The sequence below is a fragment of the Aptenodytes patagonicus genome, chromosome 7, assembly GCF_965638725.1.
Source record: "Aptenodytes patagonicus chromosome 7, bAptPat1.pri.cur, whole genome shotgun sequence".
Lineage (NCBI taxonomy): Eukaryota > Metazoa > Chordata > Aves > Sphenisciformes > Spheniscidae > Aptenodytes > Aptenodytes patagonicus.
Genome location: NC_134955.1, coordinates 58,761,304 through 58,781,630, shown reverse-complemented (window position 1 = coordinate 58,781,630; position 20,327 = coordinate 58,761,304). Strand labels below are relative to the sequence as shown.

Genomic DNA, 20,327 nt, shown 5'->3' with positions numbered 1-20,327 from the left:
AACAATGACCCAAGACCGTGTATAATTCTGTGCACCTTGCTAATTGGAGAGTGTTGTCAAATTGGAGGTAATTGAGAGAAGAACAACAAAAGTGATTAAAATGTTGGCAGGATCATTTCATAGGGAAAGATGAAAAGAACTGAAAATATATGAGCAAGTTACATAAGGAGCAGGTAGAGGGAATATGAATCAGGTAAGAAGGAACACTGGGGGTGATTCAGTAGTGTGACACCCCTTCCAGGCCCCATTTCCAGAAGGTTTGGAGTGAGGTTATGAAGTCCGTGAAGCCAATGGGGCTTCAGTATTGTCTTGATGCTACGCACCAGGTGCATTTTCAGAACGAGAGCTACAGCCATGAATAATAGGTAAACTGAACTACGCGTGAAATGAGCATTAGGAAAAACTTCCAGACCATAACTGATTTTCAGGTTGTAGAGTGTTCTCAAGAGGTGGAAAAATGCCAAGTTTCAGCAAAGTACTTATAAGCCCATCTCCTAGCATTTGGTGAATACTTCTCCTTTGTTTGAGGCATTTAAACCTAGATTAGATGTTAAACCTAGACTAGGAACAAAACAAGAAACTATTCAGTTGATCAGAAATCAAGAGCAAACAAACTAAAGGAAGGATGGTTTGGGAAGGAGGTGCCATATCTGACTTGTGCCCAATCTTGAAGTTTTCCATCTGCTGCTAGTTAGAAGTCAGTCTCCTGTGGAATCAGTAAGGATTTGGCTGAAATAAGAATTGTATAAAAGCAGAGAGTGTGATTTTGCTGTCCATATCGCTAGGGAGTATTTTGCGATGGTCTGCTGCCATGACACACTCAGGTTGCACTTGGCGGTGCAAATGTCCCTGTGAAATGCCCTGTGAGTCAGGCAGCAGACCTAAAGCCGATGTAGTTTTTTGCTCACACCGAACGGAGGTGTGGATCTCATTGCCGCAAGATGTTGCAGGGGCTAAAAGTAACAAACAGATTCAGAAAAGGACTAAGCAAGATCAGGACGATTTGGTGGGTGGTTAATAAAAATGTTGATCTGGTCTGGATCAACCCCTGGCACTGAAAGACTCTAAATCATTGATTGCTAGGAACTGGGAGGTCTGGATAGGGTCAAGTTGTGAACTTTTTTCTACCTTGATTCACATGCTCTTTCCCTACGCTTCTGCTGGTGGCCATGGTTGAAAATGGGGTCCCGCCTGTGGGCATGACCCGGGGGTTTTATGTTCTTATATGAGAAAAAGCAGCAGTGTCTGGCTGATGGGATCTCACTGATTTCACTCTGTCCTGAAAGAGACCTTGACGTTCCAGCCCAAGATGCCATCATTTCTCTTACAGGCTTCCTATGTGAAGCCAGTGCAGCATTGGCTCTGGCCTGAACACCCTCTTCCACTAGTTTAACTAAAGGGGTCTTTCAGACAGATAATCCAGAATACTTCAGGGTATAGATTGTTTTAACTGATTGCCACCCCAGTTCAGCTGACCTGTTTTAGCATACCTATATAAATTTACAGTGAGAAATTTTCTGATATAGCCAGTTTTAAGCTGACAGAAATAGAGGCTACACTGGGGTTTGCACTGGTTAAAGTGAGTCCTTTTGATTAAACTGGTGCCAAATTCTGTGTGGACAAATCCTCATATTGTAACAAACCCACACATCCTCCCTTTCCTCTGACAATCATATCAGGCTGGTGAGTCCTATGGACCCAATCTAATAGAAATGGAATTTTTACCATGCAAATCTTATTACCTAAAGTGCCAATGAAACTAATGGGATTTTGGATAGTAAAAAATACTCTGGATGTGATACATAGTTTGGAATATAAATTCATTGGGGGGTAAATGTAAGGAAAAGGAGCTGTTATTGCATGTGGTCCTTTGTGACTTTGGAGGACCTGTTCCTCCCAACACCCCTCAGCTCCCCCTTGATTTCAGTGGGACCAAAGTGGTGTTTAGCGTCTTGCTGAAAACACTGAGCTCCTTGCAGAATTTGGTTTTCAAAATACACAACTAAGTGTCTGCTTGGTTTTGAATTCATTTGAGGGAGGGGAACAGAAATAAAAAATATCCCAAACGCTCCACTCCAAGGACAGACGTGTAGAGGAATATATATTTTTCCAAAGGGAACCATTTTTGCTGTGGAGGTTGGCTGAATGCATCAAGAACACAGGGAGCATTTGGATATATTTTGGCAATCCCTGGATTAAAAAAAAAAAAAAAAAAAGGGCTGAATCTATTTAGATAACATTTTAATTTATGTCCCACCCCAATACACATGCACATATATGGTATATGTTATATATATGCTAGCGTCCTCAGGCTGCCAACCTGTGTGGCAACTCTCAGGCTGAGGACAGTGTCAGCAGATAGATCCAAAGTTAATAACTGAAGTGCTGCAAACACTACAACCTTTAAAACTGTCTCCTGTAGTTGCTATATGTTGTGATAACACAGCACAACTTGCAGAGGGTTCAACACCCCTTGTCATTGCTTGGGCAGAATTCCTACCGACTTTTCTGGGAGCTTAGTTTATGTGTACGTTCAGGCCTAAAATATTTTAAAGTAAAATCTTTTTAATAACCTACAGCGTTGTGCCATTTCGATGGTGATGCCGATTACTTGGTTTTCTGTCACCTTGGAAGCAAAGATGCAATAAACGATACCTTTATTTTTGTATTTATTTTGATGAAACACACAGAAAAGGCACTTTAGAAAAGTGGAGGAAAGAGGAGGAGGTCAGATAAAAACAACTGCAGTCTGATGTTCGTTTTTGTGGCGTTGATAGTTATTATTCCCAAAGAAAATAATGTCCTTTTTTATTTGCTTTTAACATTTCGCCCTTGGCATCTGTTCCATCCATTGTGGACTAACCTAGACTCTGTTCTCTGACGATGGGTTAAAGCGAGCACTTACTGAAAAGCATTCTCTACTTAATTACTTTTCCTTCTTCTGGAAGCTATTTTTTTTATAGTCACATGTTAATTGTGTATTAGTAGGCCTTTCTGATTAGTTGAAAACATAATGAAACCTTTGTAAACAACAGGGAGAAAGAGGGAGAGGGAGGGAGGGAGTGGGAAGGGGGGAGAAAGGGACAGGGAGAAAGAGAGGTGTGAAGTGGGGGCTGGACCGGTGGGGGGGAGGTCGGCGAATTTTGAAAGGCAGAAATAATGCCAGTGGAAATTTCTGTTTTTTTGAATAACAACTTCCCTCGCCCAAATTAATCAACTTACTTAACGAGAAATGAGATGCATGGAGATGCAAATTGCTGTCGATCTCCAAAAGCAGGGTGGCAAAGGCAGCAAGTTGGAATGGCGTGGAGGGGGGCTGAGCCGCAGCTGTCCACTAACAAGTCAGTCCTATTTGTAAAGGGCACGGAGCTGAATAACGGTTTTGTTATTGGCTTTCTCTCTCTCTCTCAGCCGTAGGTAGAAATGCTGCATTTGTTTCCTGCGACTATTTCAGCGAGATAGATGTCCTCCTCTCTCATCTTGCCTGCCCGTTTGATTCCCACAGTGGAGCCCTGTGTTCCCCGTGTACCCCAGCCTCCCCCCGCCTGGACGGGGTGGAAAATTTGGATGCACGAGGAACACAGGCTCAAGTGCAGGGTCTCAAACACGCAAGGTAATACCAGGAATTATTAAGTTATCTGCACGCCCCTCAGAAGGGCAGGAAAAATAAAAAAAAAAAAAAGAAGAAAATAAACAGTACTTGGGACCCAATTCAGTGACGCTCAGAGCCCAGCCAGCGCAGATCAGATTCGGTGAATCAGCTGAATCAGGCCCTCTTCTCGGAGATGTTTTTTTCTTTTCCTGGAAAGCTTCTCCTTAAGCACAATTCACATTGGTTGTTTTTAAAAGGACTATCCTCTGTTTGCAGCGCTGGATTTTGAACCAGCAGAGCCTCCCCCCCTCCGGTCCTCCGCCCCCACCCCCTTCTGTTGCTGCTTTAAAGAGCTGTGCTTATAGGGATTTTGCAGCTCTCCGTGTGTTATTAGAAAACGTGTGGCTGGGACGGTTAAAATGGGAATGCTACTGTATGCAAGAGCAATGCTCACTGTAAGCAATCCAAGGAAATCCTGCCAAGGCAGTATATGAACAGCAGCCAAACAAAACACAGGCGCCTTTCCAGTGAAAACCAGCACACTTCTGCAAATAGAGGAAAAATTGACTTTCTGATTTGGAGTGTTTCTACAACTAAGAAGAATTACTACAATGATTGTTCTAAAAATATTTTTCGGCAGCACATTCTCAAAGGGGTTGGGATGCTTAGCATTGTTTAATTATGCTTCTCTTAGGTGATCAATCTGGATTGTATAGAAATAAAATAGGAAGTTTTTAGGATCTTCTTTTAAGCCAACATTGGCATTATTTTCTGCAGTGTTACAGTGGCATAAACCACCACCTATTTAAGGAGCAAAAATTGTATTTTTATCTTTGCACTTCAGGAAGTATGGTTGGAGATTGATCTTTCGCAACTTCATAGTCATAGATTGCAATTTAACTGCTTAATCTGGAGCAACCCCAAAGATCCCTGCTTGTGTAACTGATGGGTTTTATTTTTCATCTGACGTATTTTGTACTTTCCCTTGTCCCCCCCTCACCCCCCCATATTTAGCCTCTTAAAGCTTCTGCTTGTTTTGCTGCTTTGTTCACCCTGTCTGGGATTTTCCTTTACAGGACTTCTGAGTCCTGTAGGAACCCCCTAGTGTAAGATGTGTCTGCAGACATTCCGGCATTTGAAAAATTTCCATAATGATGGAAATTGAATGGGATTCCACAAATTTGTTTATTGCCAAGAATAAATATGTTATTAAAAAAATTGTTTTGCTAGTCTCAGCTACAATTTTTTCAAAGAATTCTGAATAACGGAGTTTAAGAATGCAGTCAGTTTATCTAAAGAGAGCTAAAGAAATAGGATAGATCTACAGAGAATTATTATTATCCTTTTTTACTTCCAAAAACCAACATAATATCAGCATAAGAAAAAGCAACAGAATTGTCAAGGATTAATTTCAGTTTATGTATTTCTCCTATTTCAACTGTTTTTCTTTTAACTAAAGATACAAAAGATACTTTACTAGATATGTCTCCATTTATTCCTCTAAAATATTTACAGCTGAGTTCTTTAGGCTTATAGCTGCTGTGAACCCAGTTATCTTCTTTTAACTACACCACCACAAACCAGATTTATCCTTACATTGAAGACAGTGTCTTGAGACTAAGAAATCCCAATGTGGAAGAAGACCCTCAGCCAGAGCTCACTGAAGCCAGTGGAAAGATTCATATTGACTTTGGTGAGCTTTGTATTGGCATATTAAACATTCATTTCCTCTTCTTCTTTTGAATTGAACTACTCATTTTCAGGGTGAGATACTCTCTACTTTAAACAAATCTTAAAGTTGCCCTAATTTACTAAATTAACTTATGCTGTATTTAGCATTCAGGCAAAACTTCGAGTAGGGTGAAACTGTTGTATATGCTTCTCCAAAGATAAGATTGTGTTTTTGAAGGTCTAGTTGGAATAGCTGGGGAAGGATGGACCTCTGCCCTGTACTCAGCTCCCTTTCTCCTTTGTGCATAGTGCCGTATTCACAGCCAGTCGTACAGAGAGCAATCATGTATATATACATACACACACACACACACACACGCACACACATATATGTATATATATAAAAATGAAAGAAAGCTTGAAAATGTAAGCATTTCTGCCTTGAATGTGAGGGATATCATCTGCCGTGTTCAAATTAGGACATGGAAGCTGTGGCATATGCCGTGTCAAGGCACAGCAGCGCAGTTCTGTATCTTTAAATGTGGATGCATAACAGTGAAACCAGGTGAGATCTGGCCCCAGGTGCTGGCTGCTGCATGCATTGCTGAACAATTTTTAAAGGATGCAGATTGGGTGGTTGGAGGAGGAAAAAGTACGTCTTTTTTTAAATAGATCTTTTTTTGTGAAATATGTTGTAGGTTTAATGCAATGATTAAAAAAATTATCAACTTAAGCTTCGTGCATTCCTCTAATAGCAGCTCGGTGTAATCCAGTCCTGACCTGGCTCCCCCTGATGTGCAGTACTAGTTGTCATGGAGCCCCAATTATGCCAAACTGGGGGAAGATTTTATTGAGATCATGAAACTCATTTCACTGGTGACTGTACACGAATGCTGAATTAAGGGTCCTTCACAGAATTACTCTGAAGGGAAAGCTTGGATGCTGAAGAGGTGCTCCAAGGACTGCTTCTGCTTTCCCTGTCTGCATATCAAAAGCCTACATGGCTTGAAAAACAGCTCCACTGCAAAGTTTTTTCCTTCATTCCTTTCAATGTAAATCCAGTTTTGAATCATTTTACCTTCGAGTCCATAGGTTCAAACTCTGTGGTCACCAGAGATGAGACATCAAGGTAAATTTGCAGATAATTTGGATAGCGGCCCATACTGAAGGTGTGTGGCTTCTAAACCTAATTAGAGGTGTAGTTTGTTGCAGACAAAAATTATTGATACACAAGGAAGGTTTTATTCAGAGACATCTGTAGGTTGGCAGCTGTGCCAGCCATGTCTGTTCTTCTAAGTAACGGAAGCCATGCAGCCGGGAATAGCAGTGGTTTGGTGACAAGTGTTGAGAATATTGGTTGAATTGCACTATGAAAATATTTTCATTATTTTTATTATTACTGTTCTGCAAGCGGATTTGAGATATGTGCTTGCCTATGTCTGTGTGCGCGAGCGGATGAGGTAGAGAGGGAGGGCTGTTATTTTTAGTTTTTTTCAATCACACCTCCTTAGCATTTTGTACATATCAGCATTCTAGCCGAGCGATTTGCTAATTGCACTGGAAGACCCACTTTAAATTCAGGAATACTGAAACTTTGAAACTGTAACATTTTGACTGGCGAGAATGACCAGTCTTCCTTTCTCTTTCGCAGTGAGCTAGTTGAAGGAAGCTGGCATTGTCGCAGAGTGAAAGCTCTGCAGAAGTGCCGCAGGTTTTTCATATGGAAATGTGAAATAATGGGGTGATTAAATAGAGCTGTATATTAAAGTACATCTGACATTAGAATTAGCATAATGTGCTCTAGCCCTAGGCTGAGTACTTTATTTGCCATCTGCGTCGGACCAAAATCCCCTGGGGAAGCGCTAAAATATTCTGAATAAACTCAGCCCGAGTTCTTATTGAGAGTAAAATACCATTTGTGGCACATCGTATTGATTCGTCTTAATTGCGGTGCAGAAAAGAACATTCAGTTGCTGATGACTTTTGTACTCTGTGACAAGTCGGCTGGAGTTATTCTAACACTGCAGTTGGTTAACCTGAACAGACTGTCGCGCTCAGAGAAGGAGAAAACCTTATCTTCAGTAGCGTAAACTACAGTATCTTCTCCCGGCTTTACTCCTTTCTATCTTGATGCAGCATCCTTTTTTTTTAAAAAAAAAAAAATTATTCCCTGAAAACAGCAGCCAGCAAACTGAAGGGGAAATGGGGCTTCATTGAATCAGACCAAGAAAATTCACGTTCTTACCTAGTTATTCTCCCCAGTCTCCCTCCCCACACTTCCACGCCCACATCTTCTTAAAAAAAATCCAGAAACATCTGACCAGCTTTCATCTAAGGGAGTGAAAATCAGTGGAACTTGTCCTTGAGGATCCATCTCCGGAACCATTAGTTCAAGAGATTTATTATGTATATTCCGTAAAAAGCTGTGGCTTCTCCTGTGCATAAGCCCACAGTCTTAGTCGGTTGTAATGGTTTGATTTTTGTCAACTCTCCACTCAAATAGGTTGCTGAATACCTTTGAAAAAGTGCTTATAACATGCATAAAAGATAAATATTTCATCTAAAGGAAAATACTTTGATGCTCCATGCAATTCTGTAACATTCATAAGGTCCAGTTTTTACCCTATAATTGCCTATCATTATACACAATTTACATATTCAAACATTCTCTACAAACCTTAGTCTAGCATGTTTTTATTACAAATTCAGATCAAGGGAATAACCTTTAACTTCAGAGACAAATGAGACAAATTTACAAGTGCATGTCTGCTGTTTTCTTGTGTTTTATAAATCCCTGCAGACCCGAACACTTTTGCTATAACGCCACTCAGAACAATATACATATATTACTACTTGTTTGTAGTGCTTCGGTAATGAGTCCCCTTTGTATTAGATAACCTATATAATTCAGCATCTAGGCCCTCCATAACGTCAATTATCTCCTCATAGCTAAATGTACATTCCATTAAAACAAGATTTACAGCCGTTATAATACTTCTTAGGATTGAACGTGGAGATTTTGTGGATTTAAAGATGCAGAGATGGGAGTTAGCATTTGTTAAAGAAGCAATGAATTAAAACAAAAATGCTATTTCATTTACTAACTATGAATAGGCACCTAATACCCTTAAGAAATAGTTGTAGTAAAACAGACTGAAGTACTCCTGGGGAAAAAAAACAGGAAAATTTGTTTTCACCCTTTAGCTCTTTTTATTGTTTCCTAATTTACTCTTTATTTTTCCATTATATGACATGGACAATTTCCTTTATGTATCCTCCTTTAAGTTCCTATGCAGATTACTGAGAATTCTTGCTTGTAAGATGAGAAAATGGCACCTTAGAAAAGTCTGTGGGGAAAAAAAAAATCCCAGCACTTGCCAGTTTTCAAACAAAACTACTTACAGGAAATCGATTTAAAGGGAAGCTGCTGGCATATTTCATATGTTGTAGAAAAGACTGACATTATTTCAAATGCATTTGAATACCTTATGCAAAGAAAAGGCCTAAAAGTGTCCTTGAGCAGTACAAAGGTTTTTCATGAACGCTGTAAATGGTATCCTACATATTAAACCACCAGCCATGGGTAGTCCTATGGTCTTTTCATCTCACGAGTGGGTACCTTTCCCCCCCGTATTACATTCCCCATTTTCACTGACAGTTTTCACTATTTTATACAGCAGGTTTGTAAAGCATCCTTTCAGTCTGCTAGCTGATATCTTAGGTTCAGAGAAACTAACTAAAAGACACAAAGCTGTTTAGATGCTAAAGGTGGAGTCAATTGAAACTGTTGTATCACAAAGGGCTAATTTAAAAGTTAACTTATTCACTATTGATCTTTTAATATTGATTTCCCTGTTTGCTCCCTACTTTTCACACTTCTCCCTTTCTCTGCTTTATAAATTGCCTTTGTATTTTAGAATTTAACACCAATTAGAAGAAGGTGTTCAGAGATGACAAACATGTTTTTTATCTTCCATTTTAATAGTGCTTCTGGATCAAAATCCCTGTGTCGTGAGTTCCAATTTTTGCTATGCATTTTTCTTTTTTTTCTGCACTAAGTAAAAGCACTTCTTATACTTCTGTAGGCTGAACATTAACTTCCAGTAAGCCACAGGCTCTTTTAAGGAATGAGAAATTGGATGTCCAGAAGGAAGTTGCCCAAAATGACTATTGACATTTTATACCTAAAAATATAATATTGCCATTTTGTAATGCACTAGAAATTAAACTGAGCTGTGCATTTGGCTCATTTATGTGAATCTGGCAGTACAGATCTGAGGTATGATTAAGTCTCACAGAAAATGGGACTATTGAACACAAGCTGCATCTTCAGCCAAAGGTCGCCTGTGTCCATTAAGAAGCAGGAAGCATCTGTTTGTGTTATGCATGGCTGTAGTCTGCCTGCAGTCTCCTTCTTTTTTGTAAGTATAAATGCCAGAGCGGACATATAAAATGGTTCTGCAGAAAGTTCAATGAAAAAAAAAAAAAATCACAACTCGGTATATTCACATAAACCTAGTTAAGATCCGTGTTTGTGATAACCTGGTATAGCTTATCTGGAAAAATTTGAAGTCTGCAATGGTGGTCATCGGAGCTACTTTGAATTCATAGCAGGGTAATTCAAACCAGAGTTTGGCTAAGAATATGATTTTAAGGTATCAGGTTGATATCTCTAAGTCTTTGTTCTTGGAATTATGAAAGGATTGGCTGTAGACAGATAGCACGACAGTCTGACTTCTCGACTATGTGATTGGTAGTCTGTTTGGTTTTCCACTTATATGATAAAATAGTTCATTTGACAAAAAAGATATTTATTATTACAAGAATGATAAACAGACAATCTGCAGTCCTGCCTAATAGAAAAGGAACACCACTGAAAAGCACAAATGGCTTCAGAAAGTAAAATAGACTCCAAAAAGTGGGGCAGCATTTAATCCACCAAAGACAGAGTTTGGCAGTTGGCTTTAGCATAGAAAGAATTAATAGTACATTACTAATAGTAGTGTAATATTAAAATATTTTAATATTGGTGTTAAGCAGTGCTATTGTAGATCTTTTTCAACAGGTAGAAAATGCTCTTGAGAATATTCGCATCACTAATTAAAATCAGTGCTGGGAATGAGAGGGTCTTGTGGGGTTTGTAGGTTGTCTTGGCAGAAAGCTTCTTGCATAATCTCTGTAGAGAACTTGCAGTCTCACTAGTTGTCCTGGTTTCGGCTGGGATAGGGTTAATTTTCCTCCTAGTAGCCGGTACAGTGCTATGTTTTGGATTTAGGATGAGAATAATGTGATAACACACTGACATTTTAGTTGTTGCTAAGCAGTGCTTATACTAAGTCAAGGAATTTTCAGCTTTCCATGCTCTGCCAGCGAGGAGGTGCACAAGAAGCTGGGAGGGGGCACAGCCAGGACAGCTGACCCAAACTGGCCAAAGGGACATTCCATACCATGTGACATCATGCTCAGTATATAAACTGGGGGGAGTTGGTCGGGGGGTGGTGAGCGCTGCTCGGGGACTGGCTGGGCACTGGGTGGTGAGTGGTTGCATCACTTGTTTTTCCTGGGTTTTGTTTCTCTCTCCCTTTTTGTTGTTTTCCTTTCATTACATTTATTATTATTATTATTATTATTATTATTATTATTATTATTATTATTATATTATTTCTTCAGTCATTAAACTGTTCTTATCTCAACCCACGAGTTTTCTTATTTTTGCCCTTCCAATTCTCTCCCCCATCCCGCTGGGGGAGGGGAGGGTGAGGGAGCAGCTGTGTGGTGCTTAGTTGCCGACTGGGGTTAAGCCACGACACTAGTCAAGGTTGAAACAGGATGGGGAAAGCTGTAAAACACGCAGGCAGTGTGTGGGAGAAGAATATTGCATGAACTCATGATTTTTTTTCTGTTTGAAGGTGGCACTGGAGGAGATAGGCTATTCAAGAGGCAAGGTAGAAAAAGGGAACAGAGCCTAGTATGGGAGGAAACAGGATTCTCTTACTGAGAAGTAACACTTCCTGGTTACTTCTTTCTTCAGACACACTTATTTTTCATCCACCTCTTAAACACATTTCATTTTTGTTTCCCTGTCACATTCTTTCCTTCCACTGACCTCATCCTGAGATTCCCCATTTCCAGATGATGACAGGCTCTGTGGCACCTCATGCTTGGGCTCTTGCACCTAAACCTTCATCTCCTTTTCTTGACTGAGATGTACTTCAGGTCAGCTGAGCTTTACGAGAGAGCAGCTGTTTATCTGAGTGGAGAATTGGAGGTGCTTAGGTTGTGAGACTGCAGGCGTCTTGCTAAGTCATAAAACACCAGCTTTAGTTGCTAGTTGATGCATACTTTACGAATTGATGGTGATAGTCCCCATCACCCTCAGCAGGATGTGCTGCAAGACTCTTTTGAGCCCTTTCTTCAGACAAGGCAGTGTAGGGATGGATGCACTGTGTTAGCTCTGGGGATGGGTAAGGGAGTTGCACTTGTTTTACATCTTCACCTCGTGTTGCCATCAAAACAAAATTAAAATGAAGAGAGGTATAAAGAGAAATGGTTCCTTTGTGTTTGGTATTTAAAAATAGTGACTGGCATTAGACTGGCAGTGGTGATCTTCATCCAGGCTTGGACCCTACTTCACACTTCTGTCTTTTTTATTGAGACTGTCAGTCCCTCTGAAATGGAGGTAGCAGCACTTCCAAACACCCCAGGGAGTGCAGGGAGGGTAAAACTCTCAATATTGGGTGTGCTCAGCATATGTTTATTCAATCACAAACATATGTAAGTAAATGTTCTTGCTAACTTGGATAATTTAGAGTGGTAATATGGCTTATAAAACCTCTTCGGCAGAAATACCTATATTAGAGAAATTTTTGCATACCCAATCAAGCATCGGGTATGAACCAATATCGTTCACACTGCAGATCCACCCTGCAGACACCTGGAAAGTATTTGGCCCTTGTCTAGGCGACCTGTCAAACCACGTATGACCATATATTTTCTTCACTATGAAACACTAAATCTTTCCAGTATTTAATGCCCTTCTCTTTAATGTCAGCTGGTCTTATAAGGAGACTTGTTAAACTAGTGTTCTCATTTATGGCATTTTAATTTAATAATAATTCAATTAAAAGTGTGTTTTTTATGGAGCATCCACGCTACCGTTATTGGTATTATTAGAGTAACCATCATAATAACATGGAATAATTATTTAAACGCTCATTAAAAATAGAGTGGTGGAGAAGAGAGTAACATTGGTGGAAAGACTGTAGGAACCTGATACATGTCTGTTCCTGAGTGCTACAATAAAAGGTGTCCTTTCTTTAAAGCTTGCAAGTTTCTACTTTTCCTGAACTTCTAAAGGTGCAGTAAAGCAGCATTAAAATTCCTTAACATTTTTATTGCTTCTGTTGTAACTTTGTAAAGGGAACCAGAAACATTATCTGGAAAGTATTGCTAGAGGTAAAGAATGGCAGTGGTTATGTGGACCTGACTGCAGGTCCTCGCTGCAGTCCTGGCAGGGGTTATGGGTGGGTGATTAAAAAGTGGGGGAGTTTGTTCTCTGTTACAGCTAATGGAATTATTCAGGCATGCTGAGGGGAGGATTCGTAAGGCACTGGATGTCACTGTAGCCCAGCAGAAAATAATGAATTCTCAACAGTTCTTATCTCACACTGATTATTGTTTGATGGTATCCAGAATAACTGAGGATATTTTGAGGGAAATTTATCTCCAGGGCAAAGGCGCTCAGCGTTCAGGGTATATAGAAAGTCATGTACCAACTGGGCAAGGAAGATCTGTGTATCACTAAATGATACAAGTCAGACTGCAGAGGACAGATAAGTCAGAGGATTCAGGCTGCCTGGTGCAGTGGGATGAATGTCCACAGACCCAGGCTACTCTTGTTCTGGGCTGGGCAAACTGACCTGTCTTTTCTCACTGCCCCCTGTAAGAGCAGAATTTGGGAGGCAGGATCTGAATTTAGCTTTGTTTTGTGCTGTTCATGAAAGAGAAAAAAGCTCATTATTGCTTTGACATTTTGAATGGAACGTAATCTGTCATGCAGTAATGGAGGGAACACATTTTAATATTTCTGGAAAAGACCATCTTTTGTCATAATAGGCAGAAAAGGAAAGAGTGTTCAATAAGTTCATAGTTTGTAATTACATGCTTAGGGAGAAGATACTAGAGAGATTTTTATTCTACCAGATAAAAACATAACCAGATCTAATGGTTGGCAGTTGAAGTCAGGAATTTGAATTGGAAAGAAGACAGTTTTTTTAATACTGAAGATAGTCAACCATTGCCACAGACTACTCCGATACATAGTGAATTCTCTCTCACTTGGCATTTCCGAAGCAAGTTGGGAGAAGGGGGTGCTAAAGGACATGAAGTGGTTCAACTGCAAATCACTGGGCTGGATGAGATCTGTATGTGAGATGCAGAGTAAATTGTTTCCTATATTTTTCATGTACATGTAGGTAGGACAAAATGTTATGATCTTAACTTGCAGGAAGCAAGATTTAGATTAAGCATTTGGGGAACCTGGAACCTTCGTGATGGTAAAGGAGGGAAGGAATGAGGTAGATTTTGGGAAGGTTGTAGACTCTCCATCCAGGTGGCCTTTGAAGTGGAATAATGGAGCATCTGCCATAGATATGAATACATGCATAGATATGGACCACCCTTGGGTCAGGAATTGGACAAGGGCAACCCTTAAGATTTATCCCAGTCCTCTCATTCTTTAATTTCACGGTCCTTCCTAGCCTTCAAATCAATATTTCTGAACCTATACACCCGTGTATAGGACCCAGCCCTACAAACCCGTCTCATGTCTGAATTCCAGTGGCAGTATTTGTTTGGCTTTAGTGCAACCTTGAAGCTACTATTGACTGCTCGGGGCTTGTGGCCTGGGTGTCTCATCTCAGTACGTACACTGTATCTACCAACTAATGTAAAGATAAAAAATTATACTTGAGCCATCAACCTCCAAAATCATGCCTAGTTACAGACTGTAGTGTTGAATCCATGTCCAATTCATTGAACAGTATTAATGAAGTCTTGGCTTGTGCTTAACTCTAAGCACATGAATAATTTCATCGCTATCCAACAGAGCACTTCAGCCTATCCTTAAGTTTCACTGATGTTGATTACTCACATGCTCAAAGTCAAGCACATGCTAAAGTGATAAAGACTGCATATGGCAAAGCCTGTATAGCTAGTTGTCATAAAGTGGGTATTTAGACAGACTTCAGTGCAGGTGGCAAGGGATTAAGATAGCCATATATCAAAAGTAGCCTTATAACAAAGAGTTTTATAGTGTAGGTGCACTGCATTATTAAATATAAGGATCATTCTTGAGCAATACATGGCTGTTTCCGGGCATGTTTAAAATATTTAGCAAGTTTTTGAATATAAAAATGTTCGGAGTGGATCTTCAAAGACTTTTTGACATTGTTCTGTTCTTAAAAGTGAGCATCTACACTGCTCAGGGCAACTTCTAGGCAAGATAACCATGAAGTGATAATATGGAAATGAACATTTTTTATTATTATTATTTTTTTATTTTTTTTAAATGGGGAGTCTGGGGAGAGTCTTTGAGGGTTGTGAAAGATAAAATACATATATACACAGGCATGCACACATGAACATTTGTGAAGTAGTCAGAGATTGGTAGCCAGGTAGCCTGCAGTCAATTTTGCCGTCATGTCAGGGTCTCCTGAAGAGGAGTGTTAAGGAGCATAAAAGCTAAACAAAACAAAAAGGAAGAGAAGGCTGTTTTATGACTGCTAGCTTGTAAATCTTAGATCACTAATAGCACTAATTTGCTCTGTTTGAAAGAAAACTAAAAAGGAGAGGGATTTACTTTCCTCACTTGAATTTCACGGAGGTGAAGTTTTGGAGAACAAAACAAAACATCTCCGTTCCATGTAACATGTAGTAGCAAGCATCCAGCCAGCTGCCATTTTGAGGGTAATTTTTTTAATCAGCCATTTCAGTTTTAGATTGGCCTTGATCCTCAGCCTGCTCAGGAATTTTTCTCCTTACGTATGTGCCTTTGCTGAAGTAAACGTGTTGCTGTTGTTGCCGTCGTCATCGTCTAATACACAGCTGCTTTCTTGCTCCTGTCATCTCTTGAGCAAAGCAAGGAGAATGCATGCACACGCACACACACACTTTATTTTTTTAAAGGAAAAAACCCCACAACAAAAAAGAATGCATGCTGTGACTTTAAAAATGAAAGAATTGAACAGCTGTGGGTAATAAATCGATTAATTAGAGTGGATAAAATGAAGGTGAAGGGTGCAGAGCACTCTTTAATTTGAAGATATATGACCTTGTAAGATGCTACACTTCATTTGCTATTAGATCACACTTCAGAAGGGGCTTTATTAAAATCTATTCTAGGGTGAGCTGAGGTAAAACATATTGTTAAAAAAAGCTTTTGACAGAGTATGTTATATACTTTAGTCTGCTTCAGTGATTTCTGTCACTTTTTATACTACACATGTTGCCGTGCAAGAAAAGTTAAAGGTCTAGACATTTTCATCATATTTCTGTAAGAAACAGAAATTTAAATATTTGAAGTAATAATGGGAGCATTTACTGTTGCTTTGGCTGCAGAGCTGACATAAAGCTCCCTAACTGCCTCAGTGCTGAGTAGATTTTTAAGGGATAATGTATCAGTTCCTTTCTGTGTTTGTATGTGGCTTTCATTAATGTCAATAGCAGTTACGGACACTTTTTCCAAGCCAAGTACAGTTCCCAAACTTGTGTTTTTTCCAATAGCGGTTGTTAGAGATTGATCAAAGCAACTGGGTCTGTCCCGTACGACGCAGTGTGCAGGGCCGGCGCACACGGGCCGTATCAGCGAGGCAGAAACGCCTGCTGTGTTGTGTACGTTTTTTCTTGGCTGTGGAGAGCCGGCTTCTCCGAAATTGGGGTCTGAAGCCGCTATCCGCAGCAATAGCCGAACTAAATCAATAGGAGCGTGAGGAGCTGCACCACATATATCACCTACCTTTGTAAATAAGTCTCAATCTGATAGACGCTTTTTCCTTTACGCTTTTATGGATGTTCATTGGGTGATAAGATTAGATAGACTGACAGGCTGATAGGTAGGCAGATAGTCTTCTAGCCTCCTTGTATAAGGTTTTGTAGGTTTTGTTAGCAGCAGCTGTTCCTGCAACAGCCAGAAGAGGGGAATTCAGTCAGCAGCAATCCTGCTTTGCCTGGTGTTGCCTGAGTTTAATTTTTTTCTTTTTTTTTTTTTTTTTTGACTGCTATGAGTCATTCCTCTTTACAAAGGTAGTTTCGATAATACAGTTCAGTTCACCTTATAAACTCTTTCACTTTCAAGCTCAGGCAACAGGCTTTTGTAAATTGCAGTCCCCCCATCTAGAAAGGGGTTGTGTAGTTCAGCTTCAGATCTGAGCTCCTGCGGAGGGGCTGGGATCAGGCTTCGTTCGGGCCGTTACGCAGGTATGGGTCAGGCGGGAAGCTTGGTTCAGACTTTGAACTTGCAGGAAGTTTAGTGCCTTTAGGTGCAGCGGGGCCATCGCTAGCCAAAATATGTGCTTTCCTAAATAAATAAACAAGCAAGAAATTAATTTTAGATTTTCTAAAATGGGTAGTTGTTTTTTTCAGGAAGCCTCCCCCTCATTTAAAAAAAACAACAACAAAACAAATCCTGGATCATGATTTTCAAGTTGACACATATTTGTGAATTTATCGGAGTCTTGCAGAGGCATTGAAAAAAGGAGGAAGGGGTTGGGGAGGAAGTGCTTTTTGAAGATAGCACATAGTTTATATTGTGCCCAGGACTGGAATTTTCTAGCTAGCAAAATTATGACTGTAGTGCAGACTTGTCCACACCTGTCCTTTATGTAAAGCTGAATCAAGGTTAAAGGAATGCTTTCCACCTTCATACAGTTGTTCAAAGAGGCTAGAAAGGCAAACAGAACAATGTTTTTGGCTCCGGTGAATGTTTCTGCATTGGAGGGCAGGCTCAGGCTCAGAAATTCTTGGGACCCAGTTCAAGCACGGCTCGACATTTGTTACTGTTAATTGCAACTGTGCTGTCCGCTTTGATTACCGGATGTTTCATTTGAGTGGCTTCTTGGTGTTTTGGCAAAAAGAATGTCAAAGTGGTTTATGCAAAGGTACGTTTTCCAAGCTCCTGTTGACTTGGATAGGACTTGTGCAGCTAAATACTTACATAGTATTTTAAAAATGGAAGTGCTGGCATGACTGAAGCATGTATAAATTAGATTCAGCAAGATCTCAGGGGTCTGCTGCATGAAGTATATGAAAATGTAAAATGAAAGAGTGAAAATGATACTGAAGCTCCTTGCAGGTGCCTTGTAAAACCTACCACACTGCATTTTCCTTGGTTTTCGGCTGTAGTCATAAATCCCTTGAAACAAATTCCTTTTTGTGGAATAAACACGTGAAAGGATTTGGAACCTTATGCATCCATAAAGGAAGGTTTTGTTTGCAAGTTAGAGGATATAAACGTATATAGCACCAATGCGTATGTGTGATATTTGTCATACATGTTAAGTGAATAAGTGTGGTGAGTAAATGTGCTGTTCAACAACTTATATCAGTCAATACATTGCAATTAAGTCCTTCTTTCAGAAATGCCAAGGAGGAAATGTGTTAGCAAAATAAAATGCATGCCAACTGTATTTAAATGTTCTCTGCTGTATTATTTTTTGAGTGTTCTTTCTGTTTTTCTTTTATAGGTAAAGATGAGCCTTCAAGCTATATTTGCACAACATGCAAGCAGCCTTTTAATAGCGCTTGGTTCTTGCTTCAGCATGCCCAGAACACACATGGATTCCGCATCTACCTGGAAACAAGCCCTTCAAACAGTTCCCTTACTCCACGCATCACCATCCCTCCTCCTCTGGGACCGGAGACTGTTGCACAGTCCCCGCTGATGAATTTCCTTGGAGACAACAACCCTTTCAATCTTTTGCGGATGACAGGACCCATCTTGCGTGAACACCCTGGCTTTGGTGAGGGTCGGCTCCCAAACACGCCTCCGCTGTTCAGCCCACCGCCTCGTCATCATCTGGATCCACATCGCCTTAGTGCCGAAGAAATGGGGTTAGTTGCCCAGCATCCCAGTGCCTTTGACAGAGTTATGCGTTTAAACCCCATGGCAATTGAGTCCCCAGCGATGGATTTTTCCAGAAGGCTTCGAGAGCTGGCAGGAAACAGTTCCACCCCTCCGCCAGTCTCGCCCAGTCGCACCAACCCTATGCATCGCCTGTTGAATCCTTTCCAGCCGAGTCCTAAATCACCTTTTTTGAGCACCCCGCCACTGCCCCCCATGCCCCCCAGCAGCACTACGCCTCCCCAGCCTCAGGCCAAGAGCAAGTCCTGTGAGTTTTGTGGGAAAACATTCAAGTTCCAGAGTAACCTTATCGTGCACCGGCGCAGTCACACAGGAGAAAAGCCCTACAAGTGTCAGCTCTGTGACCATGCTTGCTCCCAGGCCAGCAAGCTAAAACGCCACATGAAAACGCATATGCATAAAGCTGGCTCCATGACGGGCAGGTCAGATGATGGACTGTCCACCACTAGTTCCCCCGAGCCGGGCACAAGTGAGCTCACTGGAGAGGGACTGAAATCCAGTGAGGCAGATTTCAGGAACGAGAGCGATCCTTCCCTGGGCCATGACAATGAAGAAGAGGAAGAGGAGGAGGAGGAGGAAGAGGAGCTCGAAAACGAGAGCCGGCCAGAGTCGAGCTTCAGTATGGACTCGGAGCTGAGTCGTAACCGAGAAAACGGCTCCAAGTCGTTGCCGGACGAGAAATCCCTCGTCCTGGGAAAAGTCATCGAGAATGTAAGTCTAGGTGCCATCCAGCAATATAATGACATGCTAGCTGAAAAACAGAAGAGGAGTAGCTTCATGAAAAGGTCTTCTGACCAGCGAGACTTGTGTCCTCGAGACCTCTGTCAGAGAGATCCAGGCGACGAAGACTCAGTGGTAGGAGAGCTGGACCGCACTGAGGAAGGGACGGTCAACGGAAGAAACTTTGGCCCGGGTGAACCCTTCCCAAACTTGTTCCCCCGCAAGCCGACGCCTATCACGAGCCCCAGTTTAAACAATTCCTCTAAAAGAATAAAGGTAGAGAAAGATTTGGACTTGCCACCAGCAACGATAATACCTTCCGAAAACGTTTACTCCCAGTGGCTGGTAGGGTACGCAGCATCGCGGCACTTCATGAAGGATCCGTTCCTCGGATTCACAGACTCCCGACAATCCCCCTTCGCGACCTCTTCCGAGCACTCGTCGGAGAATGGGAGCCTGCGTTTCTCCACCCCGCCGGGGGACATGCTGGACGGGGGGCTCTCAGGGCGCAGCGGCACAGCGAGCGGAGGCAGCACCCCCCACATCAGCGGTCCCGGCCCCGGGCGACCCAGTTCGAAGGAAGGGCGCAGGAGCGATACATGTGAGTACTGTGGCAAGGTCTTTAAGAACTGCAGCAATTTGACGGTGCACCGTCGGAGCCACACTGGAGAGCGGCCTTACAAATGCGAGCTCTGCAACTATGCATGTGCCCAGAGCAGTAAGCTGACGCGCCATATGAAAACGCATGGCCAGATAGGGAAGGAGGTCTACCGCTGCGACATTTGCCAGATGCCCTTCAGTGTTTACAGCACCCTGGAGAAACACATGAAAAAGTGGCATGGAGAACATTTGCTGACAAATGACGTCAAAATTGAGCAGGCAGAAAGAAGCTAAGGCCCCCCCCCCCCCGCCCCCGCTAGGTTAAATTTCAGGGGTCTAGGTAACATTTTATTTGTACAGTTTAACTATTGCCAACTGAGAAAAGATGACCTAACTTGCCTCCGTAAACATAACTTAGCATAACTATGGTAGGTGCCAGTCTTTGGCACTTAAAATATAACCTGTGTCTACAAAGTTCTATTAAACCCGAGGGTTGATTAAGGCAGTAAAAATTGTGGAGCCTTTTAACTGTGCAATAATTTCTGTATTTATTGGGTTTTTGTAATTTTTTGGCATGTGCAGGTACTTTTTTTTATTCTTTCTGTT

At 41.3% G+C, this 20,327-nt stretch overlaps 1 protein-coding gene across 4 annotated transcripts in view; it reads left to right on the top strand.

Moving 5' to 3' along the window:
* Window positions 1-20,015, top strand: part of BCL11B (BCL11 transcription factor B) — a 92,955-nt gene extending 72,940 nt beyond the window's left edge. For all 4 annotated transcript variants that reach the window (XM_076345413.1, XM_076345411.1, XM_076345412.1 and 1 more), the window contains one exon: window positions 18,004-20,015. In XM_076345413.1, coding sequence (XP_076201528.1) covers window positions 18,004-20,015 — 2,012 coding nt within the window. The remainder of the gene's footprint in view (window positions 1-18,003) is intronic.
* The last annotated feature ends 312 nt before the right edge of the window (window positions 20,016-20,327 follow it).